Here is a 20,255-nt window from a genome sequence, read left to right as displayed (position 1 = left end):
AGCATTTCATGGTCAAGTCTACCTACACCTGTTGTATTCGGCACGTGACAAATACCATTTGATTTGATTTTTGGATTTGACACACACAGAGATAAGCTTAGGCTGCACAGTCAGCACTAGGTGCCGATACACTTTAAAAACACAAAAGCATGCAAAGACACATTCTTATGCATGTATACACACACAGTCAGTCACACACACTGCCCGTAATCCTGACATGGAGGGGGAAGGAGGCTCAGTGTCCACAGAATAAACCTTTTGTTTATAGGATTAGATCGAGGAAGTCTGCTGTGCCAAGGAAGTATCTCCTTAAGACCGTGAGGGGAGAGAAGAGAGGGAGTGTGTGTGGATGTGTGAGAGAGTGAGACAGAAGAGAAAGTGGGAGACAGAAGAGAAAGGGGGAGAGAGACAAAGTGAAATGAGAAGAAGAGAATGAGGGAGGTTCAGAGAGTGGCTCGGTGAGGTAAACCATCTGGAAGAGATCACTGGGACTCCAGCATCCACCCATGTGTGCGAGAGAGAGGAAAGAAGATAGGAGAGAAGGAGGGATGGTGTGCGGATGCAGGCTCCCTCGCCCTGCTGTTGGATAGAGGGCTGTGATTATCATTCCAGTAATGTGAGCTCAAGTCCTTGACTAACATGTAACTATGAAATACCACGCAAGCTCAATTAAGTGTTGCATCTTCAATTAAACAAAACAAATGGTGTAACTGTGGGCCGGAGGAAATGCAGTCCCCCTTTTCCACCTCTACTCCACACTGACCTCTACTGGCCACTCTCTGAAATGCCCATATAAAAAAAACAGCCTATATGACAGAGTGGTCTCCATTGATTTCCCATGTATGGTCAATAGAGAATCTAGTGGTTCACTTCCCATGTAGAGGTGGGCTCAGAACACAAACAGGTGTCTATGAGTGGTGTGGTGCACTTCTCTGGCTGAGAGCTGTTTCCTTTCTTGGGGACTTGGGCACTCAACGTACATGTTTAGCCTGTGCATCACACTAACCAAATACTTGGGGAGATGTGTTTGTATGTACAAGTGTGTGTGTGTGTGGGCCGGAGGGAGTCTAGGGAAACCGCAGAAGACAAACAATAGGACCCACAACAAAGCCAGGAGAAGACAGGGCCAGCACAGAGACAGGATGAAAAACACACACACACTGCCCCGGTCCTCGCTCGCTTGCTTAGGCCGGACTTACAGCACTGATATCACTCACGGGCCAGGCCTCCCAACAGCACCCAACAACCTGACCCCAGGCCAGCCGGTACATCACAATACACCAGGAAAAGCTGTGAGTTAGGGTGCTCCCCTGGAAGAGGCAGGCCATGTTGCAGGTGGCCAGGCAGTGTGTTCCCCACACAGACAGATGGGATCAAGAGATCGGCTCTACATTAGACCCACCGGTCTCTCTCTGTGTGTGTGTGTGTGTGTTCACATCTTGAGTTACACATATTACACACTTTTGTTGATGAGAAAGGAGAACAAAAAGTGGTATCTGATCTAGCAGACGATCACAGAAGGACTGATCTGAAAACATAGCAGTATCGTCTAAGGGTATTCATTCCTTCAACCTACTGCAGGGTAGAAATTAGGGTTATCAAGAGAGACTCATTTTCTCCCCCTCCTAAATCTCTCTCTCTCCAGCTCATGACAGATGTGTGCCTCGGGCTGTGATGGCCTGATGATGTCATTAAAAGGCCCAATGCAGCCTTTTCTATACCAAATCATTTCTAGGTATCAATTAAATACCTTATTGTAATAGATTTCCATTAAAATGGGGAAGAAAATTGCTTTTTAGCAAACAATTCTCAAGCAAGAACTTTCCTAGGACTGTCTTGGGAGTAGTCTGAGTGGGGTGGGTAAAACTGAAAACTACTATAGCTGGAGCTAAATGCATATCAGCCAATGAAAAGTGTCAAATTTACTTGCATGTGACATAATGCTAAATTATAGCTGGCCCCATCAGATAACATGGCACACATTATGCTAACTTCATCAGGTGGTACTGATTATATGCTTGCACGAGAGGGATATTTTGAACCTACAAATTCAAGGTTTAGTTGTTCCATTGATCTGTAATAAAATGGTGTGTGCCAATATTGCGCCGATGCATCCTTGACTAGGCTACTTACTACGTTAGACAACATTTTCTCATATATGACAAAATCCCATGTTTTTGTTTATGAGTTTCACACACATCCATGTGCTTTTATTGAAAAATATAAATGAGGTCCTTACAACATGCAAGTTTATCATACATAAAATATATATATATATATATATATATATTTTTTTTTAAAGAGCCTCATGGATTTGTCAAATAGCAGTCATATAGGCTATCATTGTCATCATCGCTTCTTGGTGGCACCAATGCTAAAGCGGTTAACTCACAATTGATAGTGCACTTTAACCCCTCGTGGCTTTCTTGTTGAGGAACAAACCTTCACTGCCGCTCCTTGACACTCAATTAAAAACATGTGCGACGTGGATGATTATAATAATGCATAGCCTATAAACCGTTGTAGCCCTACATTTCGGTGTACACGTCCATGTATTATAGCCTGTGCATTATGATTATTAGGAAATAGCAGTGCGTTTGTGTGAATATCAAAAGGTGGGGAAAAAAACTAAAAACTAACATCTGTGGCAATTACGTGGACTAGGCACTTTACACAGAGAGCAATTTGACCAGTCACTCAAATATACTTTGATGATAGTTGCTTTGATGATCAGAACATGCTGTTGGACATCATGAAAAAGTGTTGGAACACATCCAACTATTTGAATTGGTTGATGCACTTGTGCCAGGATATAATTTGTGCCACCTGTTGAAGTTAGCATAGGGCTAACTTGTACCATGTTATCTGATGGGAACAGCTACAATTTAGCGTTCAGTCACATGCAAGTAAATCAACGCTTTTCATTGGATGATATGCATTTTGTGCGGGAGAACCCATTTGACTTTAAATGTTTGCTTATGTTCACAAGTACAGCCCCGCTGTCACTGGCAGAGGTTTGGAACTCATTGTTATTGGTCTATTCATCAATTTACCACATATTGGATGTCCCCATGGAAAGCTGAAACTCCCAGGTATGCAAACCTTCTGATTAGGTCATTTGTAGATTGTATTTTCAAAATTAGCAACTAACTGATACAATTATTATTTGAAAAAAATTAATCACACTTTTACAGTGTTAGTTTCATCAGCTGTTGTACGATATGATATAAAACACAGGGAAATTGAATTTTGACAGCACTGCGTCATGGACATGAGACGGAGCTTGTCTGCCTCCTTAACTGGCAGTCCAGAAACAGACTGGAAGCCATCAGCCCTCATTAGCCTAAAGAGAGAGATCACGAGGAGAGATGTGTGTTTGTGTACAGCGTTGATAAACATAGAAGTCTTTGAATGATTTGGACAAGACTGAAAAGACTTGAAGCCATCACCTCCTTTCAGAACATTCTGATCAACATCGCCTCAGTTTGCTTTGATTTCCTGCTCTCCAAGATCGACTGTAAACAATGACACACATCCCGCTCCAAGGTGTCTGAGACAAATAGGTCAAACAGACAGCTCCTCCTAAAGACTACGGTACTTCTACCACAGAACTACCACACCATAGTGGTTGTACAGGTAAATTACTGCTAGGTCTAGATGTGGATTTCATCCTTAAAAATAAAAACAGTACAGTACATATGGTATTTCAAAAAATGTCATTAAATGAACACAAGGGGTTAAGATTTGTTGAATATCTGCCAAGTTGGTCTCTTTCTGGCCATGCTGTGGTTCAAGATAAAATGTTCTACTTGCACTGCAGTCTGGTGAAACTAATCAAGGGGCCATTTCTCTGCAGGTCATGTGTGTGCGTGAGTAAATGCATGTGTGTCAGTGGGCTATGGACCCGGTGATTTATGAGAGCCAAATACTTATGTAGAGATCATTAGGGGTGTGTGTGATATGTGCGAGTGTGCCCAGGCGCTCCCGCATAGTCAAACAAACACACACTGGGCAGGAGGATCGCATATGCCACAGTCAAACTGTGATTCCTCATAAGCGTAAATTCACACTTTATAAATGGGAGAAGATCAATCATCATCATCATTATTTTTTGAGAACAGACATAACACAAAAGGAATCCAGGTCTATAGACAGACTTTGTAATGAAGGAGCAAATACTAGATCATATTACTGCAGTAAGCGCTACAGAAATGGGCCCCAAGTCTACTTCCTGTGTTATTCAGTTAAGGCCACAATCAGAATTGAACACCTAGTTTCTTAATGCCATTCAGAGTTTGGGGAAAGGCACGTTTCCCTCTAAAGAAAAGCTAAGCTATAGAAATAAAAACATACTGTATTTATGTACGCTGAAGCAAAATATTAAACACAACATGTAACAATTTCAAAGATTTTACTGAGTTACAGTTCATATAAGAAAATCTGAAATGAAATACATTTCATTAGGCCCTAATCTATGGAAAACTGGAAACCGCATATCCTGAGACCATATTTATTGTAGCTGGGGACTTTAACAAAGCAAATCTGAGGAAAACCCTATTGAGGTTTTACCAACACACGCTACTCACACATAGAAAATTCTCGACCATTGCTACTCTCCCTTCCGGGCTGGCTACAAGGGCTTCACCCGCCCTCCCTTCGACAAATCAGATCACGCCTCCATTCTGCTCCTCCCTTCCTATAGGCTGAAACTCAAACATGAAATACCCGTGATAAGGACTGTTCAACCCTGGTCTGACCAATCGGAATCAATGCTTCAAGATTGCATGATCAAAACAGACTGGGATATGTTCCGGGTTGCCTCTAGAAATAGCCGCTTCCGAGGACTGTGAGCTCGCGTTCTCAGTGGCCAACATGAGTAAGACATTTAAGTGTGTTAAACCTCACAAGGCTGCCAGCCCAGACGGCATCCCTAGCCATGTCTTCAGAGCATGCGCAGACCAGCTGGCTGGAGTGTTAACAGACATTCAATCTCTCCCAATCCCAGTTTGCTGTCTCCACTTGCTTCAAGATGTCCACCATCGTTCCTGCACACAAGAAAGCGGCGGTAACTGAACTAAATGACTATTGTCCGTTCGTAGCACTCAAATATGTCATCATTAAGTGATTTGAGAGGCTAGCTAAGGATCGTATCACCTCCACATTACCCAATACCCTAGACTCACTGCAATTTGCATACCGCCCCATCGCACTGCCCCATCGCATTTGATCAAGAGAAATACCTACACTACATGACCAGAAGTATGTGGACACCTGCTTGTCAAACATCTCATTCCAAAATCATCATCAATAATATGGAGATGGAGTTGGTCCCCCCCTTTGCTGCTATAACAGCCACCACTCTTTTGGGAAGGCTTTCCACAAGATGTTGGAACATTGCTGCCACAAAAGCATTAGTGAGGTCGGGCACGGATGTTGGGCGAATAGACCTGACTCGCAGTCAGCATTCCAATTCATCCCAAAGGTGTTCGATGGGGTTGAGGTCAGGGCTCTGTGCAGGCCAGTGAAGTTCTTCCACACCGATCTCGACAAGCCATTTCTGTATGGACCTTGCTTTGTGCATGGGGGCATTGTCATGCTTAAACAGGAAAGGGCCTTCCCCAAACTGTTGCCACAAAGTTGGAAGCACAGAATATTCTAGAATGTCATTGTATGCTGTAGCATTAATATTTCCCTTCACTGGAACTATGTGGCCTAGCTCGAACAATGAAAAACAGCACCAGACTATTATTCCTACTCAACCAAACCTTACAGTTGACACTATGCATTCGGGCAGGTAGCGTTCTCCTGGCATCCGCCAAACCCAGATTTGTCCGTCAGACTGCCAGATGGTGAAGTGTGATTCATCACTCCAGAGAACCCGTTTCCACTGCTCCAGAGTCCAATGGCGGCAAGCTTTACACCACTCCAGCAGTCGCTTGGCATTGGCATGGTGATCTTAGGCTTCTGTGCGACTGCTTGTCCATGGAAATTAAGTTCCCGCCAAACAGTTATTGTGCTGATGTTGCGTCGGTAGTGAGTGTTGCAACCGAGAACAGACATTTTTTTTTAGCGCTTCAGCACTCGGCGGCCCCATTCTGCGAGCTTGTGTGGCCTGCCACTTCGCGGCTGAGCCGTTCCCACTTCACAACAACAGCACTTACAGTTGCCTGGGGCAGCTCTAGCAGGGCAGAAATTTGAGGAACTGACTAGTTGGAAAAGGTGGCATCCTATGACGGTGCCACGTTGAAACTCACTGAGCGCTTCAATAAGGCCATTCTATTGCCAATGTTAGTCTTTGGAGATTGCATGGCTGTGTGCTCAATTTCATACACTTGTCAGCAACGTGTGTGGCTGAAATAGCCAAATCCACTCATTTAAAAAGGGCCCACATACTTTTGAATATATAGTGTAAGAATGCTGTTCATTGACTACAGCTCAGCCTTCAACACAATAGTACCCTCCAAATTCTTCATTAAGCTTGGGGCCCTGGGCCGGAACCCCGCCCTGTGCAACTAGGTCTGGACTTCCTGATGGGCCGACCAAAGGTGGTGAAGGTAGACAACAAAAACTCCACTACGCTGATCCTCAACACAAAGGTCCCACAAGAGTTAGTGCTCAGCCCCCTCCTGTACTCCCTGTTCAACAATGACTGCATGGCCACACACACGTCTCCAACTCAATCATCAAGTTTGCAGATGACACAACAGCGGTAGGCCTGATTACCAACAATGACGAGACAGCCTACAGGGAGGAGGTGAGGACCCTGGCAGAGTGGTGCCAGGAAAATAACCTCTTCCTCAACAAAATGAAAGAGCCAATCATGGACTTCAGGAGACAGAGGGAGCACACCCCATCCACATCAAAAAGCTTCAAATTCCTCGGCGTACACATCACTGAATCTGAAATGGTCCACCCAACAGACAAACTTTTACAGATGGACAATTGAGAGCATACTGTTGGGCTATATCACCGCCTGGTACAGTAACTGCACCATACGCAACCGCAGGGCACTCCAGAGGGTGGTGTGGTCTGCTCAGCTCATCACCTGCAGCACATTGTCTGCCCTCCAGGACATCTACAGCACCCGGTGTCACAGGAAAGCCAAAAAAGATCATCAAGGACCTCAGCCACCAAGCCACGGCCTGTTAACCCTGTTACCATCCACAAGGCGAGATCAGAACAGGTGCATCAAAGCTGGAACCGAGCCACTGAAAAACAGCTTCTATCTCGGCCATCGGACTGTTAAATAGTCACCACAAGCCAGCCTCCGCCCAGTACCCTGCCCTGAACTTTAGTCACTGCCGCTAGCTGGCTACCACCTGATTACTCAACCCTGCACCTTAGAGGCTGCTGACTATGTACATAGAACACTGGTCACTTTAATAAGGTTTACATACTTTTTTACCCACTTCATATGTATATGCTGTATTCTAGTCACAAAAAAAAGTGTACCTATACTATTGTATCCTACATATTTTTGAGATGAACTACATATTCTATCCATCTACTGTCAATATACAGTACCAGTCAACAGTTGACACCCACTCATTCAAGGGTTTTCTTTATTGTAACGATTTTCTACATTGTAGCATAATAGTGAAGCCATCAACACTATGAAATAACACATATGGAATCATGTAGTAACCAAAAAAAGTGTTAAACAAAATTTTATGAGATTCTTCAAATAGCCACCCTTTGCCTTGATGACAGCTTTGCACACTAAATAGGGATATAGACACACACACACAAAGCATTCATAAAATATACAGACCCCTTTACTTCTCTCACATTATAGCCTTATTCTAAAATGTCATCAATCTAAACACAATACCCCATAATGGCAAAGTTTAGACATTTTTGCACATTTAAAAACAAAACTACCTTATTTACAGAAGTATTCAGACCCTTTGCTATGAGACTTGAAATTGAGCTCAGATGCATCCTGTTTCCATTGATCATCCTTGAGATGTTTCTACAACTTCATTGGAGTCCACCTGTGGTAAATTCAATTGATTGGATAGGATTTGGAAAGGCACACACCTGTCTATATAACATCCCACAGTTGACAGTGCATGTAAGAGCAAAAATCAAGATGTGAGGTCCAAGTAACTGTCCGTAGAGCGTCGAGACAGGATTGTATCAAGGCACAGATCTGGGGAACTTGACCAAAAGAAATGTCTGCATCAATTTAGGTCCCCAAGAACACAGTGGCCTCCATTATTCTTAAATGGAAGAAGTTTGGAACCACCAAGACTCTTCCTAGAGCTGGCCGCCCGGCTAAACTGAGCAATCGAGGGAGACGGGCCTTGGTAAGAGAAGTGGTCACTGACAGAGCTCCAGAGTTCCTCAGTGGAGATGGGAGAACCTTCCAGAAGGACAACCATCTCTGCAGCACTCCACCAAATCAGGCCTTTTATTGTAGAGTGGCCAGACAGAAACCACTCCTCCATAAGAAGCACATGACAGCCCGCTTGGAGTTTGCCAAAAGGTATCTAAAGGACTCTCAGACCATGAGAAACAAGATTATCTGGTCTCTTTAGCTTTAATGCCAAGCGTCATATCTGGAAGAAACCTGGCACCATCCCTACAGTGAAGCATGGTGGTGGCAGCATCATGCTGTGGGGATGTTTTTCAGCGGCAGTGAATGGGAGACTAGTCAGGATCGAGGGAAAGATGAACGGAGCAAAGTACAAAAGAGATCCTTGATGAAAACCTGCAGCACTCAGGACCTCAGACCCAGGTGGCGGTTCACCTTCCAACAGGACAACGACCCTAAGCACGCACACAGCCAAGACAACGCCCTTGTGTAGACATCTAGAGCCAGAGACCTGAAAATAGCTGTGCAGCGACACTCCCCATTCAACGTGACAGGGCTTGAGAGGATCTGCAGAGAAGAATGGGAGAAACTCCCAAAATACAGGTGTGCCAAGCTTTAAGCGTCATACCCAAGACGACTTGAGGATGTATTACTGTGTGTGTACGCACACACACACACACACACACGGCTTGTCCTAATATTTCTATACTGAACAAAAATAAAAACGCAACTATTTCAACAATTTAACTGAGTTAGAGTTCATATAAAGGAAAAAAGTCAACTGAAATAAATTCATTAGGCCATAATCTTTAGATTTCACATGACTGGGCAGGGGCGCAGCCATGGGTGGGCCTGGTAGTGCATAGGCCCACCGACTGGGGAGCCAAGCCAAGCAAATCAGAAGGAGCTTTTCCCCCACAAAAGGGCTTTATCAGCTGTCCAGGTGGCTGGTCTCACACGATCCCGCAGGTGAAGAAGCTGGATGTGGTCACACGTGGTCTATGGTTGTGAAGCCGGTTTGACGTACTGCCAAATTCTCTAAAATGACATTGGAGGCGGCATATGGTAGAGAAATAACATAAAATTCTCTGGCAACAGTTCTGGTGGACATTCCTGCAGTCAGCATGGCAATTGCAAGCTCCCTCGACTTGAGACATCTGTGGCATCGTGTTGTGTGACAAAACTACACATTTTAGAGTGGCCTTTTATTGTCCCAAGCACAAGGTACAGCTGTGTAATGATCATGCCGTTTAATCAGCTTCTTGATATGCCACACCTGTCAAGTGAATGGATAATCTTGGCAAAGGAGAAATGCTCACTATCAGGGATGCAAACAAATTTGTGCACAAAATTTGAGAGAAATAAGCTATTTGTGCATATGTAACATTTTTGGGATCTTTTATTTCAGCTCATGAAACATGGAACCAAAACTTTACATGTTGCGTTAATATTTTTGTTCAGTGTAATAACGGCTGGAATGTAGCGAGCAGAATTAAAAAAAAAACATTTTTACAGTTTTGACAGGGCCAAACCACACAATCACAAACATGATTGACGATGAATGTAAAAATAGCAACTAAAACTTACAGGAGCAGCAGGTGACAACTGACTGAGTAAGCTGTGTGCAGGTGTTTGTAGGCTACATGTAGAGGTCTTGGTGTCTGGTTGAAAGCTCTGGTCAGTGAGTTAGATTAGTGTAAAGGAAAAGCCAGTCAGCACTGGGTTCAGGGGGCGAGGGGAGGGGCTGTAAAAGGCTGGATTTGAGCCTGCTGGATCGAGAGAGTGCCTTTGGAAACCCTTAAAGGAAATAAACAAAATGAAAGAGAAATGGAAGTTGAGACGTGAACTCCCTGTGTTCTGGCATTTCTCTGTATGATGGATGAGTTGGGGGTTCATATAATAGATAGATGGGGAAGACGGCTGTTCAACTATATAATAATATTCAACAATACATCTTTGTAATACTAGAATTATGTATTTCACATCAGGGCCTTCTGGGAAAAGCCCTCTGATTGCAACACATTTTCTATTAAAACACTGGGGCCACAGAACCAGGAATAATGTAGTTTAAATCCTCAATATTCCCAAAAAAGAAAGTGAACCGAAGGTTAAAGTTCAAATACACAAATGAAACAATGTGCTAATTTCTACTGTGCGTGCATACGTCTGAACAAGCTGGTGTTTTGTGTGTGTGTCTGGTGTAGGGCCTGAGGAGAAGTCTGTACTGCTGCTTCTAACATGTGTAACAGTTCTTTATCTACCTAATGTGCTGCACAAACAGCAACTGGAATGCAGCCCTCCACACACTGTTTATTTCAGAGCCCAAACGTTCAAAGAAACCAAAATATCAAACCCTTAATTTAATAATTACAAATAATTCAGTGCCAGGAGACACAAGGAAGTAAACATTCTCAGACTTCCCTGACCTCCCACGTCCAGCGAGAACACCACACACAAATACCCACACCTCTGGTCTGCTAGTCTACAAACACAGCAATTAAACATTACTTCTACAAATCACACAGTGGGGAAGAAGTTTGTGTGTTCCTTCCAATCAAAACAATATACAAGGACTTGAAATGAAACAAACGGTGTGTTTCAGAGGGCCTGACACCAGTTACCTCTCTTATCTGTTAAGATCCACCAGGCAAAAGGTCTGGGGGGAGGGGAAGGGGGTAGAAGGCCACACTATAACATCAAGACAACAAGAGCACTTTGTCATGTCACGCAATGAAATGTCTCCAGAGACAGAGGTATTACGATTCAGACAGGTGATTCAGACAAGGCTCATCACTGTCTGTCTGACTGACTCATCATTGTAGAGAGACAGTGACGACACGGGCTCTCTCACCATCGAATGACGGATTTCACTTGTTGATGGACATCCACAACACTGGTTTGCATCCAATGTTTCAGTCCTGTACAGATCATCATACACCATCAGGGTCACGACCGAACCTCTGTGTTTCCTTCCATGTGAGTGGAAATATCTTACAACAGCTAAAATCTACTCTGTCTGTTGTCCACAAGACAAGAGAACACAACAAAAGGCCAAATTAATATTCTACAAAAACCTCCATTTGGGTTTCTAGAGCCAGTCAAGGAAATCAGTATCTGGAAGCACTTTTTCATGCAAAAAAAAAAACAAGCAGCATCCTAGGATTGAAGGAGAACGTAGTTGACCCAGACAGACCACAGTACCAGCACTGCCCTGAGACGGGAGAGGGAGGAGGAGAGAGGGGAAGGCAATCAGACACCTACTCTTCCCCTACGGTCAGGGTCCAGGGCCAACGTAATAACCTCAGATTCTGGACAACATACTGTACAAACACAAACATGGGAGTAAGCCACCTCGAACCCCTGGTCAAATAGGCCATATGTGACCACATCACCACAAATAACACACGCTATCCCCTCCCCTGACTGTCTGCCAGCATGAACAGATTTCTTCCCAACAAAACAAAATAGTGTGGATGGGGTGAGGTGGATAGTCTGACTTACACCAGCTCTCGAAAGCTTTTCCTTGGTGTGTAGTCATGTGGGTCGAGGTGGAGGCTATGAAGTGGAGCGGTGGGGGGAGAAAACAATTATCGAATTGGAGTTGTTCAAAAGCTCAGTTCCAGTCTTGGATACATGTTATGACAAGGCAATTATTACATTTGTAATTGCATCTGTTAAAAGCAGAAAGGCCTGTTCTGGTGTTGGGGAGTGAATGAGGAATGAATGGCGGCAGGCCTTTGGTTTTTGGAGCCATTTGAAAGGATCTGATCAGTAATCCTAGAGAATGAATCCAGCCAATCCCGTAGATGTTTCAGTTCAGAGACCCCGGAGCAGAGTGATATGTTGTCTGGAGCCAGACAGACGACCACTAACGTTCTCTCAAGGTCAAAGCCATTGCTAGGAGGCACCAAAATGTTTCAGAGGATGCTGGTGTGCAGAGCGGACTGTGACTCTGCTGCGGAGACCAGATAATGTTAGGAGATGTGTACGCTAGGCGTTGAGCAGAGTGGGGTGGCCACTGCTAAAGCTTTAGCTCTCAAGGGAAAAGTAGGTCTGTGGGCATCATCACACAGCATATACAAACACTGATTATCGATTAGCCTAATGGTTACTACAGTAGGCCAATAAGCGTCATCCTAAAATCCATGACTGTCACAGCCCTAACGCCGAAGGCGTGAGAATTGGAACTGAAACAGGTTATCTTGTGCAACTTAGCCTGCCTGTACATACATGTCTGTGTGTGAGTCAGTGGCTTTATCCGATACCACAGTCTATTGGCCTCTACTCTGCCAGAACGGCCTGCGTTGGGCCCAGTGCTTTACACAAGTTAACAAAGCACAGGAAATCAGCAGAGTAGAGACAATGAAACTAAGATGACTAGCACACAGACAAGTCACTGTGGCCCTGTTTGTGTGTTGTGTGTGTGTGTGTGTGTGTGTGTGTGTGTGTGAGGAATATGCTGTGCTCTTTCACCAGCTCAGCTTTATCTTGTTCCGTGTTTCAAGCAGTAAATCAGTGGGGACTATAACAGCTCCTGCTCTGTCCTTTCACTCAGGTAGTGGGTGCAGCAAGCAGGATTCACGCCCATGATTCAGACTCCCACGACAGGGAGAGTGACATCATCCGAGGGTAAACACACTCTCTGCCGTTAGGTAGGGAGAGGTGGAGGAAACAAAGAAGGAAACAAAACTCCACCTGGTCGTCTCTATACGCTGACCTCACCTGGGTTACTTCGTCAGAGGAGACTTTCTCAAACAACACACCTGCTGGGTCCTAGAAGGAATATACTTGTACTATTGAACTGAACTTTGAGAAGATAGAGGGAAGCACGGGATCAAATTGGCAAGGTCTACAGGACATGATAGAATCCTTCTCAGTAAAGGATACCTAAGACTCGGGTAAGAGACAGTTATTTTTAGTGCTATATTTGATATTACTGCATTGTTGGGTTTGGAGCTTGCAAGAAAGGCATTTCACTGTACTTGTGCACATGACATTAACACTTGAAACTGAGTGTTTGGGCTGTTAAATCTACGATTTAGAGAACTTGGGGGGTGAAGTAGCTCCAGTTCTCTCTCAGGGATGTTCACTGTGCTTCTCCCGCTGCAGTTGAACAAGCCCAATCATGTCGGGAGAAACAGTGTCAGTCTCCAGGTACCAGCCCCAGCCTGGCTTCCTGATAGAGACAGACACGTGGGTGTGGGATACAGACACCCTGTGTACACAGCAGTACAGAAAAGAACTAACAGATATCACACTACATTCTGTTATTACAAACCGTATCCATCAACTTACTCAAAATATTGGTTATAAAACACGCATATGCCAACTCTTAAATCATAACCAACACCTGCTCTTGAGAATATATTTTAGGCATCTCCCTCAAAAAGGTGCTCAGCTAGAGGAGGTTTGGAGGAGGAAGATTATTTAGTAACTGTAAATTGTCTTGGCAAAGCGGTTTTTACTAGGCTTATTTCATTTGGACTTGGAAGAGAAGTGTTTCCTTAATGTGATCCTCACCGCTGCAATTCTAACACTCCTCCTTCGTCCAACTGACATGTTTGGAAAGGAATGCTGGTGTGTCCACACTCTCCCCATCTCCCGCTGCTACTAAAGTACCGATAAAACCTTTACGGGCCAACAAAACCCGTTTGCCGTAGTGCCTTACAAATTTACAAAGTGAGTGTTTCAAGTCACGAACGCAAATCTAATATGGGCAAAGCTGTTAGGAGCCTGTAAAATCACAGAGACCACTGAGATCGTCCATTTGACCTCCCAGAGATGAACTGCATTCTGTGTTACTCAATAAAATGATTACAACTCACAAAACACTAAATTACTGGAACCATGCTCAACTAGATTAGAATAAGGTGCATTTTATTTTGCGCTTTGGGCCTAGCTCTTATACAAACTATAATGGATTTAAACTATCTTTTCAGAGCCACACGTTCTCAGTTTGTACAGTTGTTTTACGTAATATATTGTATGCCTTTGCTTTTTAAAATGGTGGTAGCTGTTCAAGGCCCATTGATAATGTACAGATGAACTTCTAAAATTACCATTGTACAAAGTGCGCTGTCTGAGAAGAAAAAAAAGACAGTTTGACGCCATTTATAGCAGGTGAAAGGCATATTCCAGTTCAATTCTACATAAATGACAATCATAACAATGGCAGGTATTGCCACACATCTCTCTAATCAAGAGTTGTAGAATCTGATCTGGATCCAGCATAACAGGAAAGGCTGACTGTCTGTGACCAGTAAACCAGATCAACAGATCTAAAAGGTGAGGAGAAATAAATAAAGACGAATACACATACTGCGTCTCTGAGCTTTGTCTCTCAACACGTAACAAATTACACCCCATTCATAAAAGAACTACTGTTTAAGAAGTGAAAGCAAAGCCTGGAGTTGCCTGACAAAATGACAGGAAAGGGGGCCAGAGGATATGGTGACATGGCTTATATAGATATAGAGGATGCTGTGTCTGCTTAGAATGTGCATATTTGGAGCATGGTTGCTGGAAGTCAGAATCAGGCTTAGCCATTCCTTTGGTGCATTCAGCAGACCAGACCTGCATTTATGGGAATAAACTGGATTTGAAAAGTAAACATTTAAAATCAAAACCGTTCTAAGTATGTATTGGACCCTCTCCCAGGAGACAAATGACGCCGAATCATATTAACATAAAACCAAGCAGAGCTGCTGCCTTGTCACATTAAACTTGACATAATCCAAGGGTTACATCTGGTGTTGGAAAGCAGAGGGAAACAAATAATGCCCATCCAGTAGGCTGCAGCATGATGAAAGTAAGCCTGGATAATCATATCAGAGATGTATGATGTGTTGTTGATGGGAAACCACATGATCTGACATTAACCTAACCTCGAAGTGAAACGATTTTAATATTTCTTCTATATTTTTCTTTTTTATTGTAAACTGCCTTTAAGCTTCGTCTCAGAAGTGAACCAAAGGACATCTCAACAGGACCTGGTAAGATGCCACTGACGACGTCTCTGTACCGTAAGCCAGCCTCGGCCCGCTGGTCCAGAAGGACACAGAAGCGCAGGGAGGTGCTCTCTGTCAACATGATCAGCCTCCCATTGGCCGACTTCCGCCATGTTTCCCACATCGGGAACAACGACCACAGCGACAGCTTCGGGGACCTGTCCTTTCTGAAGGGGGGCAACAGCCTGGTGCTGCAAAGCTCTCAGAGTGAGCAGAACCTCTTGCTGGCCTGCTACCCTCCACCCAAACCCTTACGCCTTAACCTGGACGAGGCCACGGAGAGCCCCGAGTGGACCAGGGCCCACATGAGCCACAGTGCCTCAGAGAGGAGGAAGAAGTGCAGCTCCTTGCCCCTGCTGGACAGCGAGGAGGGTGAGGGGAATGGGGAGATGGAGGGCAGGGTTAGCCCCAGCCACAGGGTCATGGTCAGCAGCCCCAGTCCTGCCCGTGGCAGCCTGAGTTCTGGCCGGGATGGAGACTCCACTCAGACCTGCTCTGAGGACACGCAGCAGCTGGATGAGGTGGACAATAGCTTCTCCTTCAGCCTGGACCTGGGCCCCTCCATCCTGGACGACGTGCTGCAGGTCATGGACAGGCTCCACTATTAGAGGAACAGCCAGACAGAGACCTTACTAACGTCATCATTGTGACTGGCATTAGAACACTCCAAACTGCCATAAGACGATGAACGGCTGACATAAAAGAGTACGGTTACATGCACACAATAATATGATTATTGTGAATAGTCAGATTAATATAATAGTTCAAATAAACAGTTACATGCTTTGCAAGAAGAAAAATTTCCCTAATAATCCTGTTGACATAGACCCATCTGAAATCAGGCTATTTGATGGGCCTTTAATAAACGCAGAAAATCATCAATCAAAATACACGTTCTACCACAGCGACCATGTAATATTTGTGAAGCATATTAGATTCTGAGTTTACACGTGAAAACTATTTCTAATATGAATGCTTTCAGTTTTTCCGAAGTCACTTCACTCAAAAGAAGGAAGCTTGCACTGCTCGTGCTGGCACAGATCAAATACACCGCTAGGACTCAGATTAAGGCATTGCATGTCCTAATATTTTGAAAGATTGCTCAGAAAACAAGGTGTTTTAATCGTCGTACGTTTACTTCAATTATGACCTTGCACCAATTAAGATAGTCATGTAAAACACCTTACTCTGCTTAATCTGCCTACTGCCAATTAGTTTAATATTGAGTTATTAGTGCATGTAAACATACTCCAGTGTCAGAGCATTTGAAACACCATGGGGATATAACCTACAAAGGGATCTCTTCCATTTCATACGAGGTCGTCGACAAGAGTAAGAGTACACATGGACTTCCACTTTAACTTACTCCTTCTCTCATTTTACTTAGAAAAATGTTTGCTATCTATAGTAGATTATTATGACAGAACGCTTCTCATGGAGTTGTATGCTAATTTGAACATTTCTTGACTGTATCTGTTGTTTCTATGATACCAGTAATAGAATCAGAATGAGTGTCTATTGATGTTTAAGGGTTAACGTTGGAATTCTCCTCTCTCCTTTCAACCACTCTATGGGGCAAAGTTCATGTTCTTCTAGCATTACCTGTTGCAGCGTTAAATAAAATGTTACATAGTCTAGTTAATCATTTAGCACCTTATTTATCTTAAAGGCCCAGTGCATTCAAAAAACAAATTTCCTTGTGTTTTATATATATTTTCACACTATGGAGGTTGGAATAATACCTGTGAAATGCCCTTTGGGTGTAAGAGCCGTTTAAAAAGAGTGCCTGAAATGTCAGCCTGTTTTGGTTGGATGGAGTTTGGGCCTGCCTGGGGACAACACCAAGTGGTAAATTAGTTAATAGACCAATAAGAAAGAGTTCCAAACCTTTCTGCCAATAACAGCTAGTTTTCCCCTTCCCACTCAGACCACTCCCAGACAGTCCAAGCAAAATTCTTGCTTGAGAAATTGCTCTTTGCTAAGAAGCTATTTTTGTTTCTTTTTGACCATTTTAATTTAAAACAAATAACAGTAAGGTACTTAAGTGTTACCAAGAAATTATTTGATATTGAGATAAAAACAGCTGCATTGGACCTTTAATCTGTTAAAAAGGAAAGTAGGCATCTTCAGATGGCTGCTTTTTGTCCTTTCTCAGTTTAAAACCCAGTTCCTTTCTACAGATCTCTTGATGAGACTAATGTTAGACTTTAGAGTGTAATGTTAAAGAAATAAGAATGAAGGCTTAATTTTCAAGGTCCTGAAGCTGTGACGTATTGGCATCCTTGCCATTATGTTGTGTGAGGAGGGCAATCTCTCCTCCGCACGCATCTTAGAGGCCCCACTCGAAGGTGCACGAAGGTACCCCCGTCTCTATTTCCCAACAACACAGTGAAAACAAACACTTAGCTCTGCTTCTAATAAAGCCGGTGGTTGGCGGGCTGCAACCTCAGCCAGGCCGCAGGTCCGAGCCCCAAAACCCCAGCACTGTTTTCTTAGCTGTAAATCGGAGTCCCTCTCTCTGATGAGTGGCACGAGAGGGGAAAGTGGCGAGGGGTAATGTGATACTTCCACATGTGCTGCTAGGACCAAGGAGGCTGGGGACCAGAGCCATCCATTACCAGCAAGGCTCCTGATGAGAGTTTAAACTATACCTGCTGAACCAACAGGGCTTGACGCACCCCTCACCACCCCCAGTCCTGGGCCCACTCACCCACCTGCCAGGGGAGCTGGGAGAGAGCCACATCCAGCACCACAGCAGGGGGTTGTCAGGAAAGGAAAGCAGTGGGGCAAAGCCAAAAGCAGTCACATTCCAGGGGTCCCTGAGGCGCTACAGAGAACTTCACTAGCCATGAGTGTCCTGCTGCTGGCAGGCAGTTAAACAGTGTTTGCACGTTAACAATCCACTGATTTTTGTGGGTACATCTGTACTTTATATCCGTTCCATGCATCTTTCAGGAAAACCAATTGTTATGGCTTTCAGTGTATTGTATGTTTTATGAGAATAATAACACATTGGGTAAGACTGGTAGACCAGTGTGTACTGTAACTTTTTTTAACTGTGTGGAAGACCAGTGGTTTGGAATTGCTCGCATCAACATTTTAGATGGCTTGTATAATACTGTTTAGACACTTTGATGGACTGACAGAGATGTTTAGTTTTTTAACAGTGATGAGCTGCCATAGAGGCCATATTGAAGCCTTGTCTGTCACACTTTACACTTACTGTTTGAAGAGGAATTACACCTTACATTACACGAGACAACTAGAGGTAGCTAGTTCATTTCAAACACAAATTAGACAGACATTCCAAGCCAAATGAACCATCCATTCATTCAGACGGGTTTACTTTGAAAGTTACAGCTATTATATAAAACTGGAACTTGAGGGAAGCACTGAATTGCTATGATGAACAGCGCGGATCACACCTACATCACAGAGAGGTTACTGAATAGCTTAAGGTGTGGCTTGACGAAGTCAACCTTTATTCTGCTTATCCTGCATCGACAGAAAACATTCATTATGAATGGATTGCTTTAACTTGACTGTTTACCTGGGCCTTATTAGGCTAAATGTCACATCTTGGCTTTCTAGGTTAAGGACTTTGATATAATTTGCTCAGGAGAAGAATGAGCAAACCTGGTGCCCAGATCTACATGGCCGCTTACCCAGACTCTCCGCCATGGCATAACACGCCTCTGGGACAGTGGGCCTACTGTCTTCTTCCTCCTCCTCCATCATACCATAGTAATCAGACACAAACAGAACTCCCACACAGACACACAGACTGTCTAAAGACTGTACGACAACCCCATCGTCCGCAATGGGCTTCTCCGCACGAGGAGTCACAAAGGTATTCTCAACAAAACGCCCAAACTCACACGGCTGATGTGAGAAGAGTCTGTAATTGGAAGACACATTACGTTGGCGCTGTGCATCACTGACCAAACAGTTTAAACTGAGGTACCCCATCCCATCTGGAACCACTTTTCCCCCCAAATTCCAAACTTGCCATCATACAGAATACAACGAAAGCCTGCCATCTTCCAAAAGACGGTGGATTTTATTTATTTTTATGCTGCACATTTTTTGAGGGGGAAATATTGTTTTTGCCAACTGATACATTCCTACTCCTGTTGAAATTGCATCTGGCAGTGCAACCTAATGCTACTGAAAATATGCAACATGCTTCACTGGGGTACGCAGCGTGGAGGACCGTTTCTGAAACTGCTTAGTGTCAGGACACACAACAGAGCTACCGAGTCACACATTTTTCCCCCATTTAAAAGATCAATTAGGTCCAAGGCAGCACAATACCACTGCGTCACATGATATCCATTATACACTTGGGCATCGTAAGACCTTGAGAAGAAGACAAAACTATCAAAGATCTCAAAAGTTCAACATCCAGTGATTAAAACAAGCAAGCGATTTAATCAAGTTCACATGCAATGTGCTACAGTACGTAATGTGCAACTTTAGTCCAGAGGAAAAGCACTGAGTCAGCAACGTAGAAACATGCCCTCTCCCATGCCTCTTTGCTCTTTTTAACTGTCCCATGAAGAACAATGCAGGCAGGGGTTTACAGTGCTCCCAGATCTCATTGAGATCGTTCTCTCGCCACCTCCTTCTCTATTCCCTGTCCAAGCTAAAGCTCAGTTAAATGAATTCATGCTGATAACAGCTGGCAACAGATGTAAATTAACCAATCTGTTACACTAGTCCTTTTGATCTCTAAACGGCCTCTTCCAGGAAGTCAGAACACTAGAAGTTGTTATCTCCGTCCGGAAAGAGCCCAGCACTACAGCCAGCTGCAGCAAGACTACACTCAGCATACCAGGGCCCAGACAGATGCAGGGCTATTTTAGGTGAGCCTGCACTTTATTCAGCAGAAGGAAGCTAGCCGTTCTGATATGATGGAAAAACCATTCCAG

The 20,255-nt window shown here is 44.0% G+C and overlaps 2 protein-coding genes across 2 annotated transcripts in view; one reads left to right on the top strand and one right to left on the bottom strand.

Moving 5' to 3' along the window:
* LOC110505492 (dnaJ homolog subfamily C member 17) overlaps positions 1-20,255 on the bottom strand; it is a 45,651-nt gene that overhangs the window by 1,697 nt on the left and 23,699 nt on the right. The gene's annotated exons all lie outside the window — the stretch shown is intronic.
* On the top strand, positions 12,581-18,352 carry LOC110505493 (cdc42 effector protein 2). The gene is made up of 2 exons (XM_021584748.3): positions 12,581-13,215; positions 15,267-18,352. The coding sequence occupies exon 2, from the start codon at positions 15,315-15,317 to the stop codon at positions 15,930-15,932; it is 618 nt and encodes a 205-aa protein (XP_021440423.1). The 5' UTR covers positions 12,581-13,215; positions 15,267-15,314; the 3' UTR covers positions 15,933-18,352.

This window comes from Oncorhynchus mykiss, chromosome 25 (assembly GCF_057628025.1).
Source record: "Oncorhynchus mykiss isolate SJ-2025 chromosome 25, ASM5762802v1, whole genome shotgun sequence".
Taxonomy (NCBI): Eukaryota; Metazoa; Chordata; class Actinopteri; order Salmoniformes; family Salmonidae; genus Oncorhynchus; species Oncorhynchus mykiss.
The sequence above is the reverse complement of the archived record's forward strand: the minus strand, read 5'-3'. Positions and strand labels throughout refer to the sequence as shown.

Excerpts from the sequence above, each read along its gene's own strand:
- LOC110505493 (XM_021584748.3), top strand. The coding sequence starts at position 15,315 with ATGCCACTGACGACGTCTCTGTACCGTAAGCCAGCCTCGGCCCGCTGG.